Source organism: Cottoperca gobio, chromosome 11, assembly GCF_900634415.1.
Source record: "Cottoperca gobio chromosome 11, fCotGob3.1, whole genome shotgun sequence".
NCBI lineage: Eukaryota > Metazoa > Chordata > Actinopteri > Perciformes > Bovichtidae > Cottoperca > Cottoperca gobio.
Window position 1 is genome coordinate 2,892,104 of NC_041365.1, and position 22,800 is coordinate 2,914,903.

Genomic DNA, 22,800 nt, shown 5'->3' on the forward strand with positions numbered 1-22,800 from the left:
TTGAGGAGGCTGGGGAATCGTTTATAATGAGAAAGACAACAACTGGATGATGTTTCGTTTCAGTTTTCACCCGAGAGAAGATCGGCACTGCATTCCTGCGCATTTGATCTATGAATATCCTGAAATTCAAATAAGAATTGACGAGCTGTGACACATTTTCAACAGCAGAGCAGCACTAGTATCCCAGGCTCAGTAAATGTGTATCAGACAGAAGACTGAAGGTGACCTTATAGAATTGTTTAAAGGGGACATATGCTCATGTTCAGGTTTGTACTTGTTTCTACTAGAACAGTTCTACATGCTTTAAATCTTCTCAAAAAACATTATTTTTCTCATACTGTCTGTCTGAATAATCTGAAACGCTCAGTTTCAGCGCCTGTCTCTTTAAGCCCCCCTCCTGAAAAAGCTCAGATTGGTCCGTGTTTCTGGGTCTTCTGAGTCTTCCGTATCGGCGCTCTCGGCGTCTTTGCACCGTCATTGCAGGGGAACGACATGTCATGGCACTGTAGTGGCACTTTCCACATATTTATAATATAGCTGTGACATCACAGCCTTAAGGAAAAGCCTGTCGACTAGTTTAAAGTCACAGAGCCTTCTCCATCGCTGCTCCCACCCTCTGGAACTCTCTGCCTCAAACCATCAGAGACTCCTCCTCACTCACCTGCTCAACACTGCTTTCAACCACTGACCGTCTCTTCTCCTTATCCTCCCTAGCCATAGTTCAACATTTTGGGAAATTTGCTTGTCTTCCTTACCTGACAGTTAGATGAGAAGATTGATACCACTCTCATATTTGTCTGAAGCCAGAGACAAGCATAAAGCCAGTTAGCTTAGCTTAGAATAAAGACTGAACCCAGGGGGAAAACGGCTAGCCTGGCTCTGAAATCCCCTTACCAGCACATCTAAAGCTGACTAATTAACACATTGTATACCATGAGACAGATAAAGGTAAGTCGTTTCCCCCGGGTAACTGTCTTTATGCTAAGCTAATCCAAGCAGCTGCTGACCGTAGCTTCATATTTAGCCTACAGGCATTAGAGTGGCATCAACTTCTCATCTAACACTGCCTGAAGTCAAATGAGCAAAATTGCAAAAAATAAAAACAATTATATTTTAATCGCTGTCAGATGTATGCCGTTACAACACTGCATAACTATAGTATATTAATATTGCACAGTAAATCCACATACAAAATATTCAAGAAAAGATGACGTATGAAATGATTTTATTAATAAATCTACAGTACATAGTTAAAGTTACAAGTTAAAGCTTTGAAATCCATGTATTGACTATTTTTTCAGTTTTTTATATGACTTTGATTAATTTCACGGTGCATCACAGGGTTACGGTTCTAAACCCAGTTGTTCCTTGATGTTGCAATTTCCAACCGCTTAAAGGACGTGACTCACGAGGATTACAAGAAATTACTATTTTGTCATTTAGATTTGTAGAACTTTGCTGACCTTGTCACTTTTGAGACGTAGTTGTAAGAGAAGCGGCGTTGAGGCAAACACTTCACAGTTCACCAGAGCATGATGAATTAGAAGATCATTAACAGCGGTCGCTATACTGCTACCCTCAGCCTGATGATTTCATGAATGCACAGACAGAACTGACATCTTACAATATAATGCAATCAATGACAACAGCACCACAAGTTATGGCTTCATAAATCTACTCTCTTTTAAACAAAACAAGGGGATGCAAAGAGACTTTTACAAGACTTGTATTGAATTGCTTCATATTATATCTGTCATTTTGTCTTTTTTATTCCTTGTCTGAAGAAGATCTTGTCAGTTTTGCCAACTTGGCGACTTGTGATGCTAGTGCTGTTAGCTAACACCATTGAAAAAGATTTGGGAACATTAGGCTGAATTGTATAATTAAAACAAATCTAGTTTACTCTGTCTGGCTTCTCCAATGTTACCTATCCGAGCTTTAATGTACCTGCATACAAATAGCTGCGTGCAATTCAAATCATCCTATTTAATAACTACTCCCCTTTATTAATAATAAGAAATCAGAAAAGAAGTGTTCACCAGGCAATAGTTAATATTTAATTGTTTTGGGCAAAGTATGAAAAAGGCATTAACATTATTGAGTCAGTGTGATTAATGCAGTGTAAGTAAAAATGTGCAAAACAAATACAGTCCAGAATCCACCACTGAGCTGCTTTCCTAATTTATTTAATGGGGTCTGCTGAGATTCCCAGTTGTGTGCAATAAATCTTAATTTGCATCTCCTCTCAGCATCCACAGTACTGTCTATATCATCCCTGAGGAGAACAAATGTACTGTAGACCTCCATGGCAACCAAACTGGTCTGCAGACTTGCATCTGTTAATGTGCATTTGCTGCCATCTAGTGGACACAGGCAAGTGCTGTATTTGGTGTAATGTAAGGTCTGTACAGTAGGGATCACTATACTGTCTTTTTTCACATTTCCATGAGTTTTGTTTATTCTGCCTCAAAAGGCTGCTTTGGATTACTGTGGGAACTAACCTGCACTTAGTAAAGTGTCCACTAGATGTCAGTAAATAACGTGTCTTCAAAACATGAAGAGGGGAGCTGTGATGAGGTAAATCATATGAGGTAATGCTATCACTTACTTGTCCCTATATGTCTACAGGTGACGGTCATGGTCTTTGTTGGCACGGTGAACACTACCCCCCCTCCTCCTTCTCCCTGATCAAATCCCTTTTTAATATAGATTCGTCTGCTTCCTCTCATCTGTGCTGTAAAACACTCATGGGAAATGTTTGGAGATATTTATACCACCATGCAAACAATATCCTCGGGGTGAAAAAAACAAAACATAACAACCCCGGGAAACATTTGCAGAGAGGAACAGAAGCAAAGGTTGTGTTTAGGTGTTATACACAGGTTTCACTCATTGGCCCACTTCTACAGCTTTGGGAGGAGCTTGATGGCTGCTCAACCTAGTTGGCTTCAGTAATGTGTAAAAAATAATATATACATATATATATATATGTATATATGTATGCTCATTATTCATGAAGCAGCCAATCACAGAAGCTGCCTGCTGAGCCACCTGTGTGTGTGTGTGTGTGTGTGTGTGTGTGTGTGTGTGTGTGTGTGTGTGTGTGTGTGTGTGTGTGTGTGTGTGTGTGTGTTCCACACTGTTGATGGCTGCACAGAGTATTTTTCTTCTGCTTTCAGAGGCCGGCTGTTGGACTGGATTACACCTCTCTCTCTGTCCTCTTCCCTCTCTCCACCTCTACCCCTCCTCATCCATCCCTCTCCACCCTCAGCTCTCTTTTCGGGACTTTGCACATAGCCTAGCCCACCCCACCCCCCCCTCCTGCCTCTTGGACAGCTTTGCTCCACCAGTTCCGTACTGTGCCGGCCTGGAGAGGAGTAAGAGAGCGAAAAGAGGAGCGAGAAGAGAGGATTTGGTGAACCGAGGAGAGACTGACAGGGGAGAGGGACCATGGCTGCGCTCTCTGCCTTGCTGAAGACCTGGGTAATTCTGCAGACCTTGTGCCTGGCTCTGGCCCAAGTGGTGAGTGGACATGGGAGGTTGAGACCTGCTCTGCTCAGGCTCAGCTCCTTTATTCTGGGGTTCAGTGGGGTTCAAGGCCCCTAGAAAGGGCCGGCGGGCACTGGAAGTCTTGATGTGATGGTATAGATTGTGTTCTGTCTTGGTGCTGTTTGAGGTGATTTAAATGCTAGAGAACGAACCAACACAGGTCTAACTGTGGTGATCATCTGGCTTTATAGCATGCATGCAAAAGAAAGAGCTTGAAATGTGTTTTCTGCTGTGGAGACTAAATGAAACCGGGCTATCTTCTGTGGATCATCGTCCTTATCGTGTCTGGACTCTTATCTCTTTTGAAGATTAGACTGAGGAGATACCATTGAAGGCAAGGATTTGCCATTACCTGGGTTCCTTTTTTTTTTGGCCTTGAAGATTTTTATAAATCAAAGACTGGAGATAAACATCAAATATATTTTTGTTTTTCATGGCTACGGCAGAGATGAGATGGAAGTCAGTGGGCTTTGACACACATACAAACACACATACATCACACACGCTAACTTTGTCCACTGAGCGTGAAAACCGCTGTTCAAACAGACACCTACGTGTCTGGACTCTGCTGGACGTCTAACACTTTTCACTCTTAAGGATTATTCTTGTTTTTGTTGTTCTTGTTTTTCACTTGAAGAATTGGATTTTAAACGGCTTTTATGACCTGATGAACTCACTTATCCACTGAGATGATATTCTTTACAGCCTGAGGAGACTTTGGGATGGATGGGGGGGGGGGGGGGGGTAGTAGTGGGGGTAAACAGTGCCAGTCTCATGATCCCTCCTTTCACATTCCTCCTTATCCCTTTTTTTAAACCCCTCTCCTACACCAATTTTATTAAATATTATCCAAATTCTTCCTCATATTGGTTCCTTTTTTTAACGTTTTTTTCTGGGTGATTCTTTCATACAATGGACACAATGCAGTAACCTTGAATTGACCAATTTGATGTAGGTCTACCTGCATCATATGACAAGTTAACTAATACAAGAAAGAAAAATATACATGTATCGTTTAGCTTGCTTTAATGTCGTTGTTCCTTTTTGTTATTACCTCTTACAGTGTCACTATGACCTATTTGCACAGTACTTTAAGAATACCTTTACTGTTGTGTGTCATTACTTCCACTAATAACAGTCTTAACATGTGTCTCTGTCTGTGTTTCAGAGGGGTCCACCTGGACCTCAGGGCCAGTCCGGCCAACCAGGCCCCTCTGGCACCCCTGGCTCAGATGGCATTGATGTGAGTATCCACACAGGTTTGCCCAGCAGATTTGTCACAAAGACCATCATTGTGCTGGTGAAATACCAACCATGTGCTGCTCTGCAGTACTGGAGTCTTACCAGCAGGGGACCCTGCAAATGAAAACACAGTGGCACAAAAGAGCTCTGTTCCCAGCAGAGAGAGGGGTCTTTGAGAAGGGACCCTTGCCTCAATCCTGAGTGTGTGTCAAAGTAATGTGATACATTTGAGATATTCTCAGGGGCTAACTACCCACAGGTTGTATAAATATGGAGGCTGCTGGGGTAGTGGAGCTGGAAACGAACTGTAAAGCCCTGGTGCTTGTTCTGATCCTGAATCAGATTTTTTGATTTGTGTGCATCAGCTAATGTGGAGCTAACACAAGTCCGTTAGCTTTTCATATACAAGGAATTTGTATTGGTATAAACATAGTAAAGAAATATAAATATAAAAATACTATAAAATGACAGTCATACAGACAAAACAATACCACAAAACTTTGATTTTCTATAGTAAAAAGTGCCCGTACTTTTTGTGACAACCTGCATAGTGAACCACAGGACTAACTAAGGAGATTGTGGTGATGCATAGACACAGATATGTATATGTCCCATCCTCATACCCTGTTAAATGATCAAATACCAAATCAAAAGGTTTTAACGTCTCCTCTCTGTCTCTCTGCAGGGAGAAAAAGGACCGCCTGGGGGCCCTGGTTCACCAGTAAGTTTGTTCTGTTTGTCAGGTTTTATATTATATAAAACCTTTAACATTTGATTCATCCAGACTTCTTGTTTGTCCGTGACAATAGTGTGTGTGTGTGTGTATTTTTTTTAATTCATTGTAGGGACTTAAGGGGGAGCCTGGAGAGTCAGGTCCAAACGGAGCAGCAGGAGAGAATGGCATTGATGTAAGTAAACTGACTGGTGTGTGAGAGAGAGAGAGAGAAATATTATTTATTACGTTTTTTAATTGTTTTGTAATTGTATTAAACTATATAACATGGTATTGCATAGCATCAGTGTAATATACAGGCTGCATGTGGCACCTGTGTATTTAATATGTGAATCTTCTTTGGGCAACAGCATGTTTTTGTTTATGCCAACGAAGCTAATTTAAACAAACAGAGAGAGAAAGAGTGTCAGAAAGAGAGAGAAACGGCTTTCACAACAACAAACATTGTGAGAGGCTTAATGTGAAATCAGCTTAATAAGGAAAAGAAAAAACACAGTGTGAAAACAATCCCGCAGGAATAACAAGACCGAGCACAAAGACACTGAATCCAACAGAACTCGTGAAAAGACGGCCAAATGTATTTCTTTCTCTTCTTTTAATTTCAATTCAATGTGTCCATAGATGTTTGGAAGAAAAAATAGTGATGCTTTATTTCAAATTAAAGGGACATTGAATGAATTCTATCACCATGAAACAAATGGAAAGAAGAAAGACTTCAACTGCATCATCGACAATGTCTGGCTCTGCAGATTCTTTATTAAAGTAAAGCAAATGTTTTCTACATAATTCACCTGAAAGGATGCAAACAATGGGTTTTGTCGAGAAATGTTGAATGCAAATAAAACTAAAACAGACTCCACAAGGGTTTAGATTGCCTTGTGGACAAATGATGAGGAATTGTACATGATGAGGTTAATAACATTTATGTCAAACCCATCATCCCCTGCTGATTACAAGCTGATTACTACAAACCGCTCTGGTAATCGCAGGGAGCGAGGACTTGGACAACAATCAGATACGTTTAAAATGATCTTATAGCTTTGGGGGCACTTCTTGATTTACCTCCATATTACTTGAACTGTGGTGCAGTCTTGGTTTGGAGGTGAATTGAGTGTCGATGCCTCTTGGTCACATGCTAACAGAAGCACACACACACACACACACACACACTCACACACACTCTCGCTTGCATTCCTCAGAGATTAGCCAGTAATCCGCTCTGGAATCTCAATGTCAGGTTTGCTTCCTAATTACTTACAAGAACAGTGTCAGCTTCGATCAAATGTGCGATTAGCCCTTTTTATAAGGTGAATACAAGTCCCATATAGCCACTGGCAACTGATCATTTTCTTCTTTAAGTCTTTCCTTCCCCATGTTGACCTCTACACGTCTAGCCTTTCAGCCGGCCAACATCTCTTTCTGTCTGTCTCCAGGGTTTGATTGGAGCAAAGGGTGATCGAGGTCCTATTGGGAGCGCTGGCCCCAAGGCAAGTGTCCAAACCTGCAACTGAAAAGATAATTAGAACAAGTCCGCCGTTATAATACTGTTCTGTGGGAAACCTGTTTTACTACAAAAAGGGGCCATGTTCCTATTATCTTCTCAGAGTGATGTTGAGCATGACAATGATCCCCTGTTTACAAGAAAGTAAGTAATTATGTGCGTGTATCGTAGCACGCCACTACTTTAGTTATGTCGTTCTGTTGCCTGCAGGGTCATCCTGGACCAAGTGGGGAACCCGGACCTCCCGTAAGTAAACCATTTATTGTCTATTAACTTTTTGCAGCTATGATGAATGACCTTTGGCTTGATCCGGTCTGTTAGTCTCGCTCGGAGGAGTCCACTTCTGAAATCGCGCATCACATTTGAATTAAGCTAAATGTTTAGCCAGGACATTGCAAATCTTTTTAGATAGCGCTAAGCTAAGCGTTACTGTTGTAGCTGGTGGAGGTGAAGCTAGTTTTAAATACTTATATAGTGACTTTAGTTCAGTGATTCCCAACTAGGGGTTCAGGTCGGGTCACAAGATGATCTGTTGGGTATCAAACTAGAAGAAATCAATGTTCTGCAATACAAAATGATATATTTGTTGACATTTCTCTAATCTTGACTTTCCCTGACTGGTTTAATCTTTATTGCATCATATTTTAAAAGCTTAAATGTTTTTAAAACTAAATGTAAAATATAAGAAGTAAATTGTAATTGCCAGATAAATCCAGTGGAGCAAAAGGTACAATATTACAACTGGCATACAATGGAAATACTCAGATAAAGTAAGTACAAATACCTCATAATTGTACTTAAATATATAGTAAACTTACTTACTTATTTATACAAGGTACATCATGACTAATTAGATGACATTTTATGTCATAAGGTTGTCATGGTACTTATCAAACTGAGTAATGTTTAAAGCCTTAAGAACACGTTTGTTATTTTCCGAACAGCCATATTGTAACCCAGCTGGTCTCATAAGGCAACCTCCCGAGCCCCTTTGTCTTCATGCCTGAATGCCTGACCAGCTGTGCCCCCTTTTTGGGCCTAGTTTACCCAGATGTGGCATATGCCTTCTACAGCTGACATGAGCTTTACTTCTACACAGTCCTTAATAAAGAGGAAGGTTTCCATCAATCATCCACATTTTATGGATATAATATCATTCAATTGAACTGCAAAGGCCTCCTAAACCAATCAGTGTACCAGCACATCCGCTGTAACACAGTCTAACACCACTAGGTGGTGCTCAGTGTCCATCTATCAGACATCATCCAACATACTCAAACATTAAGTCCAGATTCATCCAATGTCATGCTTGACTGCAACGCTTTTAGTTAAATCCCTTGTTTACCATTAGCAGGCGTCCTGTCTGGAGGCTGTACTCGTACATCCAGCTGCCTCGCGCTGCACAGACAGGAGATCTGTGGGCTGCTCTTCCTCCAAGAAGGCTTACTCACTTAATTACTTTGTTTATAATTAATTCCAAGCAAAACACACAGCGAACGTAAACTGATTGTGCGCCGTGTCTTTGTTCTTCTTGAGCACTGTTTACCCCTCGCTCTGACACTGTACACAAGCATTACTGAATTACTGCCGCCATTAATAATTGGATTCACGAACATTAATTGATACTTTGATGGATTGGTTCCACTTGTTATGCAGTAGTTTAACCCCTCGTTCCTTCTGTCCACGCAGGGACCCGGCCTTCCAGGACTCGCTGTAAGTAGCTTGTTTGATATTAACACAGTCAGGCCTTTATCACTTAATGACTTTGAGGTGTGGAAATAATTGTGCGACTGCTGGGAAATGTATGCATTGTTCCTGTTGCTCTCTGTCTAGGGCGCTCCAGGGCCAATTGGTCTTCCAGGTGAAATTGGATTATCTGGATCAAAGGTAGGACACCGGCTTCACGTTACTACATGTCTTACAAACCTCTCATAAACAAGTTATATGCAACCAGAACCACGTACAATCTTATCCACAGCTTCTTTCTCTCTGCTTCATTTAGGGCTTCATGGGAACACCTGGAGCCGGAGGACTTCCTGGACCTCCTGGCAAGCCAGTAAGTTTATTCAAACATGATCTGGCTGTTAGAATGCCGAAAAACGATAAAGAGGTTGGAGTGCTATTGAGTTGTTGTTGATATTTCCCTCTGGTGTACAAACCATGCAACTGTTTCTAAATACTTTAAGCATTAACCTTTGGTATAAATGTGCTGTCATTTCTTCTTGTATATGCCGATACAAATATGCATGAAATGTTATTGGCTGATGGATAAACAGTAAATAGAAATGTGTTGCTTGGATAAACTCAAACTTCATCCACAGAAAAGATGTCACCGTAAATAATTTCATATCTGAAGAGTTCATTTAATGAGGTTGGTGACAGCTGTAAAAGAGAGAGAGAGATAAATGAGCTACCTGAAGCTCATAGGGCTCAATCACCCATATAGTAACAGCACTTAACTTATATATATATATATATAATACTGAATGGGATCGCAGTGTGAAAGTTAAGCAAAGACAAACTCACAACATCGCATTTACTAACGCTATGTTGAAGTACGCTCTGTTCTGCAAAACCAGCAGCAATGCATTAGTATGATAACAAAGCACCAGCCAGAGCTCAACGCTGCTTGTACTGTACAGGCCCCCAACAGACAGCACGGGGTGAAATACCACAAACTGTTCTGAGCGCCACACTTTCAAGTCTTACTGTCCAACTGTGTACGTTCTCTCCTGTGTGCATCTCTGAGTGGTTCCAAGGAGGGGGGTGTGTCTTCACTGAGAGTGATGTTCCCAGCCCAGGGGAGTGTATTTGTTTAGCTTTAGTGCTGTCCCAGGGTAAATAAACCCCCCATTAGATCAGTGGGCTGTCTCATCTCACTGTAGCAGGAATACATCAGCCCCCCTGAACAGATACTTTACTTCCTAACTTAATCTATAAACAGAGAGAAGGAAAGATGGAGGGAGAAATAGAGGGAGAGAGAGAGAGAGAGAGAGAGAGAGAGAGAGAGAGAGAGAGAGAGAAGGAGAGAGTGCTGGCTCAGCTCATGGGAGCAGAGGCGACTGGGACCAGGTGAATGTCTTCATCTATTTGTCTGTCCATCTAGGGTCCTCCAGGGAAGTTCATTGGTGGAGAAGAGGGAAGTGCAGACTTCCAGGTAAGATCTAATGACATGCCCTTTCTTACAAATCTATTCTGACACAACTTCGCTTTTCATATTCTGTATATTTCCTTCTCTCGACAACAGTGTCCTCTCAACTGTCCAGCTGGACCTAAAGGCCCCCAGGGATTGCAGGGAGTCAAGGTTAGTCGTTTGTTTCACGTTGCCTTGAGGGAATAAGCATAGTTTTTTCAGCATCAATGATTATGTTACTATACAAAGTTGTTATGACACCCTACTGACTGATTGTTGCCCTTTAGGGACACAAAGGACGTGCTGGTGTTCTCGGAGAGCCTGGTAGCATAGGAAAATCGGTGAGCTGCATAATGTCTGCTAGAATGGATACACACGCATCCACTCAGACACTCATACATGTACTGAGCATGTTGCGCATTCCCCCACAATCGAGGACCAGCCGAGGTAAGGATTAGCTCTAATGAAGCCCCCCAGAGGCACATGACTGGCACTAATCTTGCTGAGATTAGTCAGAGCCGGCCCTGCAGTCAGCATGCAGTGAGCTAGATGAAAGGTGTGCTGAAGAGCCAGGTACATGGAGAGAAGGATGAGAAAGTCAAGGTTCACGCAGCCCTCTCACTTCACTGTATTAAGCACAGTTAATGGGCACAGTAGGCTCCAAGGGAACTGCTAGCCTGACCCCAGGAATTAGCCTCTGATCTTCCAACACAAGGAGCCTTAGATGGTCGAAAACATCAAACGCACCACGGTACCGCTCCTCCGCCTTGACTCAAGGTTGCACTGTGATGTGGCCCACTCTGTTCTTCAAGACAGCATGAGCTGTTTACATTCCCACTAGCTATTTGAGCTAAAACACAGATACATTTTCTACTTGTTATTTTACCGATGACTATGTGAGCGTACAGTGAGCAAGATCAGCGTCACATTTATTTTTAGATTACTGAAAATTGAAACAAGACCTTTTTTTCAAACTTTGGCCAGAGCCAAGTTAGCTGTTATACCCTGCTCCAGTTCTTTATGCTAATCTAAGATAACATGTCTCCAGCTTCTTAAGAAACAGACAGGAGAAATCAAATAAGTGTATTTCCAAAAATGTCAAACTATTCCTATAAACACACAAGCTGTTAGGACTGGTTTAGCTTCCCCTGATGATGATTGTGTAGCTCATGGTAGGTGTTTGACAGTTTTCTGACCAGCTAGATTTTTACCAAGCTTGATCAGCAACATCAATGACCAGTTCAGACATCAAAAGCAACCAGCAGCCATCATAGACTGATTTCAAATCAGTCCAGCTCAGAGTTTCTTGGGTCGAACTCTGTGGACAATGTAGCCAAAGTCAAGAGAGCAGCACAGAAAGCAAATAACTAATCACGCTGGTCTTCTTCCTTTCCTCCGCCAGGGTCCCAGGGGAGAATTCGGCATCTCTGGGGAACAGGGCATCCCAGGACCTCCGGTATGATGGGAATTCAACTATTTTAGTCACCTGGCAGAGTTACAACATAAGCTGATGTTGTTTTGTTGTATTGTCGCTTTCATGGTCTCTGTCTCACGTTGTTTGTCCTTGCTTCCTTCTAAGGGTCCGATGGGTCTGAGAGGTTATCCAGGAATGATGGGTCCTAAAGCGGAAGCAGTGAGTAACACCATTTCACAGTCACATCTAACTTTTTTGTCCTCCTTCTCTTTGGGCACAAGGCTGTTTTTATTCTTAGATGAGCATCAAGGAGGCACAGCCAGACCTGCCCCTGCTATACAAACATCATCCATTACCAGCAATGGGGACATATGGAAATGATGCTAACACAAATCTCTCCCCTCCTCTAATGAGTTGGGGTTGTCTGGGTCCATGGTGCCTCCATCTGTAGTTAATGATCCGCTGTAGCCATCCGTCTTACTGTTAACATTAGCCACGTTAGCCAAGTTAGCGCCCCGGCTTAGTGCCAAAGCAAGAGTGGCTGGCTCTATGTGCAGCTCCCATTAGTGAAGTGAGTTAAGCGCTAATTACCCCTTTATCACAATGTGACTTAGCATCCTCCCTGATCTGAAGTGATTGATGGCACTTTTTTGTTTTCCCACAGGGGCCTCGTGGTTACAAGGGCATCAACGGACCTGTAGGAATTGCTGGGCCTCCTGTAAGAACACACACACTTACACGACTCAAAAAAAATCCACAATTCACCTTATCTACTCTAAGTCTACTCTCTCTGTTGTTTGCAGGGTGAAGAGGGACCCAAGGGACCACCCGGAGAGGCAGGAGACAAGGGAGACAAAGTAGGTGACTCTTAGTGTTTCCCCTTGAAATGTATCGCTTAAAGCAAGATGAAAAAAGATGAAATATTTCTCAGAACTTGAATGGGGACAGTGATCCTGACGTGCATTGCGAATTCACTGACTCGGGCTTGGTTATCTTCTGCAGGGCAACCGAGGTATCCAGGGCCCACAGGGTGCGGTTGGCAAGAAGGGAGAGAATGTGAGTGAACGCACTTTTGTTTGTGCACTACACAGTTGTGGCGGTGTTCAGAGAGTGTGCCAAATGAGGTTCCACTGACTCATCTGCCTGCTTTTTCAGGGTCTGCCGGGTATTGATGGAAAGGATGGCACACCTGGTATTCCTGGAATCAAGGTAAGGGTTGCCAGCCGTGATAATGATGAGAAAATTCAGTCGCAGTGAAAGACAGCAATTCATTTATTTTTTCTGTTCTCTTCTTCTGCAGGGCGGCCCCGGCCAGGCTGGGATGCCTGGTCCTCCAGGTCCTCAGGGATCAGCGGTGAGCAATCCTTCAGTGTAGGGGAGGCGGGTTCAGCAATGCCACCAAAGACTCATGCAAATAAGCTCATCCGTAAAGGGTTATTATCACTCTGACCACGTAGGGGGTCAATCTGTTCTCCTCCTCTATTTAACAAAGCCAGGACAAACCAGCGTGAAGCAGCCTGTAGATTTTGGTATGTTTTGTTTTCCGGGCACTCATCCAGGTAACAGTGACCCTGTGACCCACGCTGTTTTAGAATTTAAACCACCTTGAAATAGTGTTCTCCCTCCCACCACGAGTGATTTATCACAATCAGACCTGTGTTTGTGTGTTTATGTGTGCGTCAGTGTGTGTGTGTGTCAGTGTGTGTGTGTGTGTGTGTGTGTGTGTGTGTGTGTGTGTGTGTGTGTGTGTGTGTGTGTGTTATTCTGACTAAGGGGTAATGGAGCATGAGATGCACACTTTGCTGTGTGGTCATTGCAGTGACACTAACGCTGCTGCAAACTCAAACACTATAACTTACCCTGCTTTATGCCCTAGTGTGATTGACTATCCCTCACACACACAGACAGACACACACACACACACACACACACACACACACACACACACAGACACACACGCACACACACACACACACACACACAGACACATACACAGACACACACACACACACACACACACACACACACACACACACACACACACACACACACACACACACACACACACAGTTGCAATCAGTGCAAGAAAACCTGCTGTAAGATGTATGCTGATAGCCGACACTGTAGCTCGACCTATTTCCATTGCTGTTATTATATTAGGCATCAGCTTTGTTTCCACCCACTACTGGCACCCACTTGTTAATATCCACATCGATTACCAGTTGCATTTTCAATATCATTGTCTGCATTTCAAACATATGAAATACACCATGCTGTCAGAAAACCAGGTGCAGACTTAGATGTTTTCTTTAGCGTCTTGTTAATTCTGTGTGCAGGGATTGCCTGGCGGCCCAGGGTCTAAAGGTGGACCTGGATTTAAGGTAAGTAATGTTATATTGACCTTTTTTCTCGTTAAATCTTTCAAATACACACCTTTCTCTTATCAACTCTCTTTGCTTGTTAGGGCGAGCCTGGACCTCGGGGTCACGTCGGCATGCAAGGTGCCTCCGGACCTCTGGTAACACATACACACAAAATATGTTTGTTTTTTTTATCAAGAATTCAAACGGTGTTCTTATGCTGTGCAGGAGGGTGAATAATTGCACTTGAACTGTGTTCTCCTAGGGTGAGCCTGGTCTTCCTGGTGAGGCTGGTATGGAAGGCGTCCCTGGATTCAAGGTACAAATCCAGAATTATCACGTGAAAGCACTAAAAAAAGTGCAACAATGAAGGCATACTCACTTTCCCTGACTCCTACAGGGGGACAGGGGCCAGCGGGGAGCAGTCGGGCTACAGGGAATAGTCGGCAAGGCTGTAAGTTGCTTCTTTGCATTTCTTTAAATTTCATCTGTAGCTTCTTTTTTATTCCTTTTATGAATTCTAATGCCTCTTTTAACAGGGAGGCAATGGAGAGAGAGGACCAATGGGCGTTCCAGGTGCCCAGGGTCTTAGTGGAACCAAGGGAGACAAGGTACGTGCGTGCGTGTGCATGTGTGTGTGTGTGTGCACGAACAAATACATATATTGCTTTGTAAAACATGAGTCATTGCCTACATTCAAACACACTCCATGATGCTTTATGCTTTAGTTACCCAGACTTGTCTATTGGGGGCAGTGTTTACCCATGAATAAAAGCCTCCACAGTAAATCACCGAATAAGGCAAGCACTATAAATAAGCAATATAAATGATAATCGGAGCATCCTCATCTTCCATGTTTTAGAGATGAGACAACATCTTTCTTACTTTGTGATCTGCGGTGTCACGTCTTGAATCAGTATTTAGTTTTTCGGAGGATATTGTAATGTACATTTTAACCACAGTCACGTGTCTTTCTTTCCAGGGTTTCCAAGGAAAAGTTGGGTCAAAGGGAGACGATGTGAGTAGCGGTTTGTAAAAACCGGATGGTCAGATACTTAACTCGTATTGTTGCATGTTGTATTTCTGCTCCAATGCTGACAAAATATTTCCTACAGTCATCCTTCTCTCTCTCTCTCTCTCTCCACTTTATCTTTTTCTTTCTGTCCCTTTTAGGGAGACCCAGGTGTTGAGGGATTGGCTGGCGAACCAGGAGAAAAGGTAAAGATCATTACCGTGCAACCTAAAGCTGTATCAAAACTTTTTGTTACAAAGAAACACAAAAGTCTCAAAAAAACTACAAAATACTAAAACTTGCCAGCTTTAGATAAGGAGGTTTAAACATTTGGCTCCAAATGGCATCAAAGCAGAGTGATACATAACGGAAAATGTTATAACCATACAGAAGTTAAGACGAAGAGACGAAGCCTGTTTTTGAATTTGCATACAAATCCCCATAATAGTCCAGATGGCAAATGAGCTGCTTACATGACAGTGAAGCAATGATGCACGTTGGCGCTTTGCAGCAGCATTTCTTCAGACATTCATTTACAATGTTCGTTGGTGAATTATTGCTCAATGAGTGTCTCTGACGGGGAAATGATAGATGGAAGTGATGAATGTGAAAGTGACAAAGTCTCTGTGTTTGCCACAGGGTTTGTCTGGAGAACCCGGGCCCAAAGGACAGGTGAGATTGTGCCGTGTGGAAATCTGATGACTTCTTTCCTTCATTTTTCCCCTTCTTTGGTTCTTTCTTGGATTGTTTGTTTTGTTAACTTAACATTATTCACCCTCCATGAATTGTCTCTTCTGTAACGCTCCTCTCTTCACAGCAAGGAATCAGCGGTGACTCTGGACACAATGGGCCCACTGGAGACTCTGGTAAACCTGGAGACCAGGGACCATCAGGGCTGCCCGGTCCCAGGGGACTCAATGGAGAGCGAGGAGTACCCGGCATGCCAGGTATTCAGGGGTCACCGGTGAGTTCAGTTCCCCCCCCCTGATCACATTTATGATGCACTTTGCTGTCTCGTTGTAACGCTCAGTCTCCTCTTCGTCTCTCCAGGGGCGCGATCCATCTGACCAGCATATTATCGAGGTGGTGTTGAAGATGTTGCAAGGTGAGCGTGTACACCTGGATATTCAACTTTTGATGTCCATGTTAACTCATTTCCCAAAGCTACTTTGACCATCGAAGGTAATTAAATCAACTATGGTGACGTCGTTTCTGCTGTTACAGAGAGGCTAGCTAGAGTGGCGGTGAGCGCCAAGAGGGCGGTGCTTGGTGGAGCAGGTGTAATGGGACCTCCCGGGCCCCCTGGACCTCCGGGCTCACCTGGCCCTCAGGGGCCACATGGCTTACCTGGTTCCCGTGGCATTCCTGGCATGTTTGGAGGACACGGACAGATTGGAAACACAGGACTTAAAGGTAGAAATAGTGTGCAAAGAGACAGTTACAGTGTTAAACAAATGTTCATTTAAGTTAAGCAATTTTGTAAAATGTAGTTAATTTCTGTATTTTTATCAGATTTATCAAAAATATCTGAATTATATATCGCTCATCGGCCGTCCTGCACTCTCCGCCATTGAAAGCCCATATCGGTTGACTGCTACTTTCTTTTTAAGCTACATTTGAGCCTGTCCTCTTCTGACTTCCCCAGGAAAGAGAGGGGCAAAGGGAGACAGAGGAGATCCTGGTAAACCCCATCCAGGAGCACCAGGACCCCCAGGAATACAAGGTAAGAGCTGAAGCCTCCCATAGCTTAAAAAGAACAGGCTGATGCACGTACATGGAATGTAAAGCAGAATGTAACACTGACCACAGGTTCAGGAGCGTGAGGCTGCAAAGAGAAAGTGAAAGACTGAAGGTATTACAGCTCCTACCACCAGAGAGGCTCGGAAGCATTTTAAAAGCATCATTAACTCCAGTCGTTTAACAGATGCTCTTGACTGAAAATGTAATAGGATTGCAACATTACACACTTATTCAAACAGTGGAAAACACTCCCACACTCCCCTGTGCCCACAACTTAAACATATGCATATACACAGAACACATGTGTAAGTCCAGAGTGGGCTTTGAAGAGACTTCATCTCGAACTCTGGAAATCAGTTCAAATCCCTACTTGATGTTGAACCCTCACCCTCCATAGGTCCCTCTGGCGTCGATGGCGTGGCTCGTGACGGTAAGCACGGTGAGAGAGGACCCCAGGGATCAGCCGGAGAGGCTGGTTATCCCGGTAAAGCGGGTTCGGCAGGTCTTCCAGGCCTTTGCGAGGCGGCGATGTGTCTGGCCGCGTCAGCGTACACCTCCCCGAGACTACAGGAAGCGGGCACGATCAAAGGACCCAATATCTAGAGACCTGCCTCTCCATCAGCAGCTCACGACACCTGAAGGAGAAGAGAGGGGGAGAGAGGGAGAGACGCCGCTCTTCTCTGTAGGACAACATCGAGAACGAAGGGTAGGGGACAATAATAGTGACTGGATATATAGCCCCCCCCCCCTCCTGAAACTGACAACCTGAAGTTTTGAATGGTGGGACATACTCTGATCTTAATCCCCCACATCGCCATGACAACAGCAGCTCACAGCCACCCACATCCTTCTGCATTCTGTAGTGTTTGTTTTGTTTTTGTTGGAGGGTGTCAGGCCCATCCAAACATCCCAGCCCTGTTCCAGCAGAGCAAGAGAAACAGATTGATATCGTATCTATGAGCTGAGGGGATAAGAAAACCCAGCGTGGTGAAAGGTGCTTTTCTTTTTGTTCCACAGTGGTCACTTTAAATGATCTTTTGAGACGTGTTTTGAAGTTTAGACGCTCTGCCTCTCCTGCGACATCCCACCTAATGCCTTCAAAGTGTACACAAAGGACCAATAAATGATTGAAATCGACCCTCCGTACTGTACTGTATTATGAAATGCATCTTCATCTGTAAGCTTTAGAAAAATCCTTAAATTACCTCATGTACATTGCCCCCCCCCCCCCCCCCATCATCACTCCTCTCCTTTCCCAATCCACGCTTTCTTTTCCAAGTCTCATTTTAGAAACGAACGACTAGCTTGATCTCGTGCTCTTGTTGCCTGGCAACAGCATATCCCGATGGGCACTCCCATTCTCCCACAATGCAGTGCTGTAAATCTTTGTAAATGTGTGTTGATTATTATGTAGAGAAAAAAAAGAATGGGTTACGATATGCACCAACGAGACTCCTGTGTTAATGAATTCAGTGAGTAATAAAAAGTTCTGACAGAAATAATAACTTTCTCTCAAGACCAATCGGCACCAATGTGCTTCTCATGCCACTGCCAGCTCTCCACAGGGTGTCAGCTATTTAATGACTGATTCTTTTTCATCACCATGAGCTATTTATTGTTCTTTATATAATCATTTGTAAAGAGGTTTTTTTTCTGGCTGTTCAGGTCAACACAAACCAATAAAGAGGAACCTTTTATACAATCTAATGCTTTTCTGTATCATGTGGGGAAACATGTCTCTTTCAGCTCCTTTTCTTTTTCTTCTTTCATATAATAGTATCAACTCATGCATGTAAAGAAACTCCAGAGCTGCAGATGCTCAGCTTTTGTCAACATTCTTGCACCGCCAACAGTTCCCACCATAGTACAATAATGTACCATCGTTCAAATGCACAGTGCTTTCTTTACATGAAAAACAACCACAGTTGTATGTTTTTCTCAAATGTGTCATAATAAAACATGTAAGGCACATAATGGGTTGGATGACGGTAAAGAAACATACTGTACGCAGGCTGGGGAGTTGAGCTGGACCCACTGACCCCTTCAAGTGACCGACAGGAAAATAAACAAAACGCAAAACACAGAGAGACAGGAAAGAATTAAACAAGAAGAACAAGAACTAGAAAGATATATTATTAATCCATCCATGGATTTGAGTGTTTGATACAAAGATAACACGATACAGCGTCTTTGAAAAGCAATTTAATTCAGTATTAACTTTTAACAGCTCCCGTGGGTTAGTTTGTACAAGAGAAACACAAGTCTGACCACGGCTCAAAGTTTAATCTGCAGATGTAACTATGGAGATGAGGAGAAAAACACCCAAAATATGTAACGTGTGACGCTTTTCAGAATAATTTCCTTGTGTGGTTGTGCTTGGTGGCCATGCTCAGTGTGTTGCATCACAGTACCTGTGCTAAATGGGCTCAATAATGGCTAATATGTTCTTAATCAAATGCTGTCGAAGCAGACGGACCGCTATTACAGCTACTTGGGGACACAACATGATCTGGGATGCTTAACAATGGCTATATTTCCAAAAATACTAGTTAAAATGACACAAAAGGAACTTTACCATCATCATTTTATAAAATCCAATATGCTCTCTTGTGTAAACGCATGAAATAATTATGTTTTTTAACACATTATTCAATTTAAAAGCTTATAGACCTTAGAAAAATATCCCCTTGGCTTTTTTTTTTGTTTGTTGCTTTTGACAATGAAAAATAAGTCACTAGCCATGCGTATGCTTTCCTATCTGTTGAAAAAGTATAAAAAGCCATTATATATATATAAATATAAATATATACAAAACAGTCAACCCATCAAAAAGGGAACGAATGCAATTTTTTGACATCTGTTTCTACAGAACTGAAATAGTTTTCTGGGGATATTCTCTTACAAGTCAAATTCAAATACGTATCACAACACAAGCACCGAGACAGACTATTAGAAATGCATAGGATGCACTCTGATTGTGATTCTGTGAGGAGGGAACAAAGATATGAGAGGTGCAAGCATAGTGCTACAATAATTGTGTGTATTCTCTTGCTACAGATTTAGACGAAGAGACTGGAGAAAAAAAAAAAAAGCCCAGAAGAGGCCAGAATTAATCAAGGAGAATAAAAATACAAATAGTGATTCTTGTCATCTCCCCTGGGTTGTTTGAAAATGTACAAAAGGAGTGAAACACAGTGAGAATAAAGAGGCAGTAATATAGCAATGAATTGGCATTCATAGGGAAAAGAATGATGCAATAAAAATGTGCTGCTGTTGTGTCTTCGCAGGCCTCATTCCAGCGGGGCCATAGAAATGCATTGTGGATATTTTTTGCTGCTCAGGACTACAGTACAGATCATACAATTCAACAACAAAGGAGCTTCTTGATTTCATCTTGTGGTCAGATTTAATAACTTTGGATCACAGTCTTTGGCTTCCTGTCTTCTGCTCTGCCACTCTACTCCACCTCCAGTCCTCTACCAGGGGCCTTTCATAGGTGGGCCCTTGGGGCTGTACTCTACTTGATGGCTCATACAGTCTCCAGGGTTACACCGGCCATCGTGCCCCTTTGAACCAGGCTGCCCAGGAGAGCCTGAGATCCCGGGAACACCCTGCTGGCCAACGGAACCTGGGGGTCCCATCTTACCATAGCCATGCGGGCCGGGGACACCTGGAAGGAGAAGAGGGAATGTAATGATTGTGGCACCATCACTGCCCTGCTACTGACCCGTAAAGAGCAAATCATTTAAAAGGGAAGATTTGAGGTAACACACACAGGTCAGAGAGGTTTATATTAATCTGTCATACTTCTTGTGAGTAAGGTGTTGTCATTTAACACTGTAGCACCAATGCAATGGAGAAACGAGTAAATAAACAGTAAGTAATGAAAACAATCTCTAATAGATGAAGTGCTAACTACCATGTCCCCTATTAAGGGAACATGGGGCAAACATTACGTCCATAATCATTATGTTCATAATGGTCATTTTGGGGGAGTGGCTTCAGAGGGAGGCCTGAAGTGATGGACGTGTTGCCAACTTGGGGACTTTCTCTGTAGATTTAGCAACTTTTGGAACTAGCGCTGCGAGCTACTTCCATTAGGAAAGAGTCGGCAACATTGGGCTGGATCTTTCGGTTGGATAATTCTTTTTAATCCAATTTACTCTCGATGGCTTCTTTAATGTTACCTACCCAAGCTTCAAGTAAGGACGAAACACAATATGGCTACCACTCTGCTCCTTACTGATCCTTGGACCAGGGGGGTACATTACCTGGCGCTCCTGGAGGTCCAACATCTCCCATCTCTCCAACACCCTTATCTCCTTTTTCTCCATGTGGTCCTCGTGGTCCTACACAAAGAGATCAATCGTTCACAGTTAGCTAACGATGACACTTATTTCACTGTCATGGCACTTGAAAGATTATTGGAATAATCAATGGCTCACCAGAGGGTCCTTGGCCTCCTGGCCGGCCTTGTCTGCCGATCTGTCCTGGGACTCCAGGTCCCCCTTGGTTCCCGGGAATACCTGGAGTACCGTCTTTCCCTGGGGGCCCAGGTCGACCTGGGGACGACACCATCTCTACTGGAATCTGCATGCGAGACATGTAGTAGGCCATTCTCTCTGGGGAGGGAAAACATGCAATAACAAACGATGATTCCACACTGGCGATAAATAACAGCGATGTCCCAGAGGAGGAATGGAACAACTCTCTGAAGGGGAAAAACGCATCTGAAGAGAAAATGATAGTCTAGAAACTGCAGCACTAAACACAGTAACAATGCACATGACCTCACCATCAAAGATCTTGATGACCTGCTGTCGGATGAAGTTCTTGACTTCATCATAATTGACTACAGCCTGGTTAGGAAAAGAGAAATAAAGAAAAAAACAAAAAGGGCAAAAGTTAATCAAGGAAGATAATTAAAAAATGCATTATTTACAAGAGCAGATGGAACTACTGAGCGCCTCTGGCCACTGTACTGTGTGACATCCCCTCTTCTCACAACCTAGCTGGATATTGCGTAAGTATATATATACATATATATATATGCTACAGTGCTGTTAGTGTAATGAAACTGTATCTCACATCATTTCCTGGTGACCCTGCAGGTCCAGGAACCCCTGGGGGGCCCTCTGAACCCGAGCTACCCCTCTCGCCTCTGGGTCCGACTGGGCCAGTCATTGGCTGCGCATCCTTGGAGTGGTAACCTCCAGCGCTGGGGAGCCCAGGTCTACCTCTCTCCCCTGGAGAACCTCTCTGGCCTGCAGCTCCTGGTTCACCCTGGGACACACACACACACACACACACACACACACACACACACACACACACACACACACACACACACACACACACACACACACACACACACACAATGTTAGAAGATAAACAAAAGTCATAGTATAGTATGATATATTATACTACGACTTTGTTATGGTAGTATTTCATAAAAAATGTCAGTTTAATATGTAGAAAATATGAAGAAAGTCACAGTGTAGTATGTCATAAAAAATAAATAATATAGTATGTTATAAAAAAAGTCATAATTAAAATAAAATCATAACATGGTTTGTCATAACAAATGCCTAAAAAATGTCACACAATATAGTTTATTATAAAACGTTAGCTAGCTAACTAAAAAGCTGTCTGTTTCCCACTGCTGTCACTTTCTGCTAACAAAGAGATATCTCTCTTCTCATCTCAACTCTCAACCACAAAGCAAACGGTCCACTATTATGTTCTTCCTCACATCGCTGTTTCTGCTTTTTTCTTCTTTTAACTTTTAGAAGCATATGAAGATTTGTATCAACCCTATTTCATAGAAGAAGCAGCAGCAGGCCCTTTCAGACAGCTTTTGGCTACGTCTATATCATTTTCTACACAACTCAGCCCACCGTTCGGGTTGTTTAAATACACCCCAAAAAAAAGAAAGCCCTGCTACATTAGCGACAGTGATTTATCAAGGACAAAGCAGCCCATAATGGACATCTAATGTTTACACGTCACCGACAGACAAGCGGCACTAGAAATAGAGAGGAGGGAGAAGAATAGAGGAGTCCGTTCTCGTCTTTCTCTTCTTATATGCAGCTAAAACCCTGACAATGCCGTCCTGT

The 22,800-nt window shown here is 43.0% G+C and overlaps 2 protein-coding genes across 2 annotated transcripts in view; one reads left to right on the top strand and one right to left on the bottom strand.

Annotated features, from left to right (window-relative positions):
• The first annotated feature begins 3,450 nt into the window (after window positions 1-3,450).
• Window positions 3,451-18,108, top strand: col9a2 (procollagen, type IX, alpha 2). Its single transcript, XM_029443108.1, has 32 exons — window positions 3,451-3,522; window positions 4,718-4,792; window positions 5,477-5,512; window positions 5,637-5,699; window positions 6,958-7,011; window positions 7,236-7,271; window positions 8,715-8,738; window positions 8,859-8,912; window positions 9,028-9,081; window positions 10,132-10,182; window positions 10,273-10,329; window positions 10,446-10,499; window positions 11,561-11,614; window positions 11,738-11,791; window positions 12,237-12,290; window positions 12,376-12,429; window positions 12,575-12,628; window positions 12,728-12,781; window positions 12,873-12,926; window positions 13,909-13,953; window positions 14,037-14,090; window positions 14,198-14,251; window positions 14,333-14,386; window positions 14,472-14,543; window positions 14,915-14,950; window positions 15,106-15,150; window positions 15,584-15,616; window positions 15,762-15,908; window positions 15,995-16,049; window positions 16,169-16,357; window positions 16,590-16,667; window positions 17,082-18,108. Exons 1-32 carry the CDS (start codon window positions 3,451-3,453, stop codon window positions 17,285-17,287), a joined length of 2,076 nt encoding a protein of 691 aa, XP_029298968.1. The 3' UTR covers window positions 17,288-18,108.
• Window positions 18,109-18,870: 762 nt separating this feature from the next.
• Window positions 18,871-22,800, bottom strand: part of col16a1 (collagen, type XVI, alpha 1) — a 63,343-nt gene continuing 59,413 nt past the window's right edge. The window contains exons 64-68 of the mRNA XM_029442630.1: window positions 21,773-21,967; window positions 21,480-21,543; window positions 21,130-21,306; window positions 20,956-21,033; window positions 18,871-20,354 (exon numbers count right to left, since the gene is read on the bottom strand). Coding sequence (XP_029298490.1) covers window positions 20,161-20,354; window positions 20,956-21,033; window positions 21,130-21,306; window positions 21,480-21,543; window positions 21,773-21,967 — 708 coding nt within the window. The 3' untranslated portion in view covers window positions 18,871-20,160. The remainder of the gene's footprint in view (window positions 20,355-20,955; window positions 21,034-21,129; window positions 21,307-21,479; window positions 21,544-21,772; window positions 21,968-22,800) is intronic.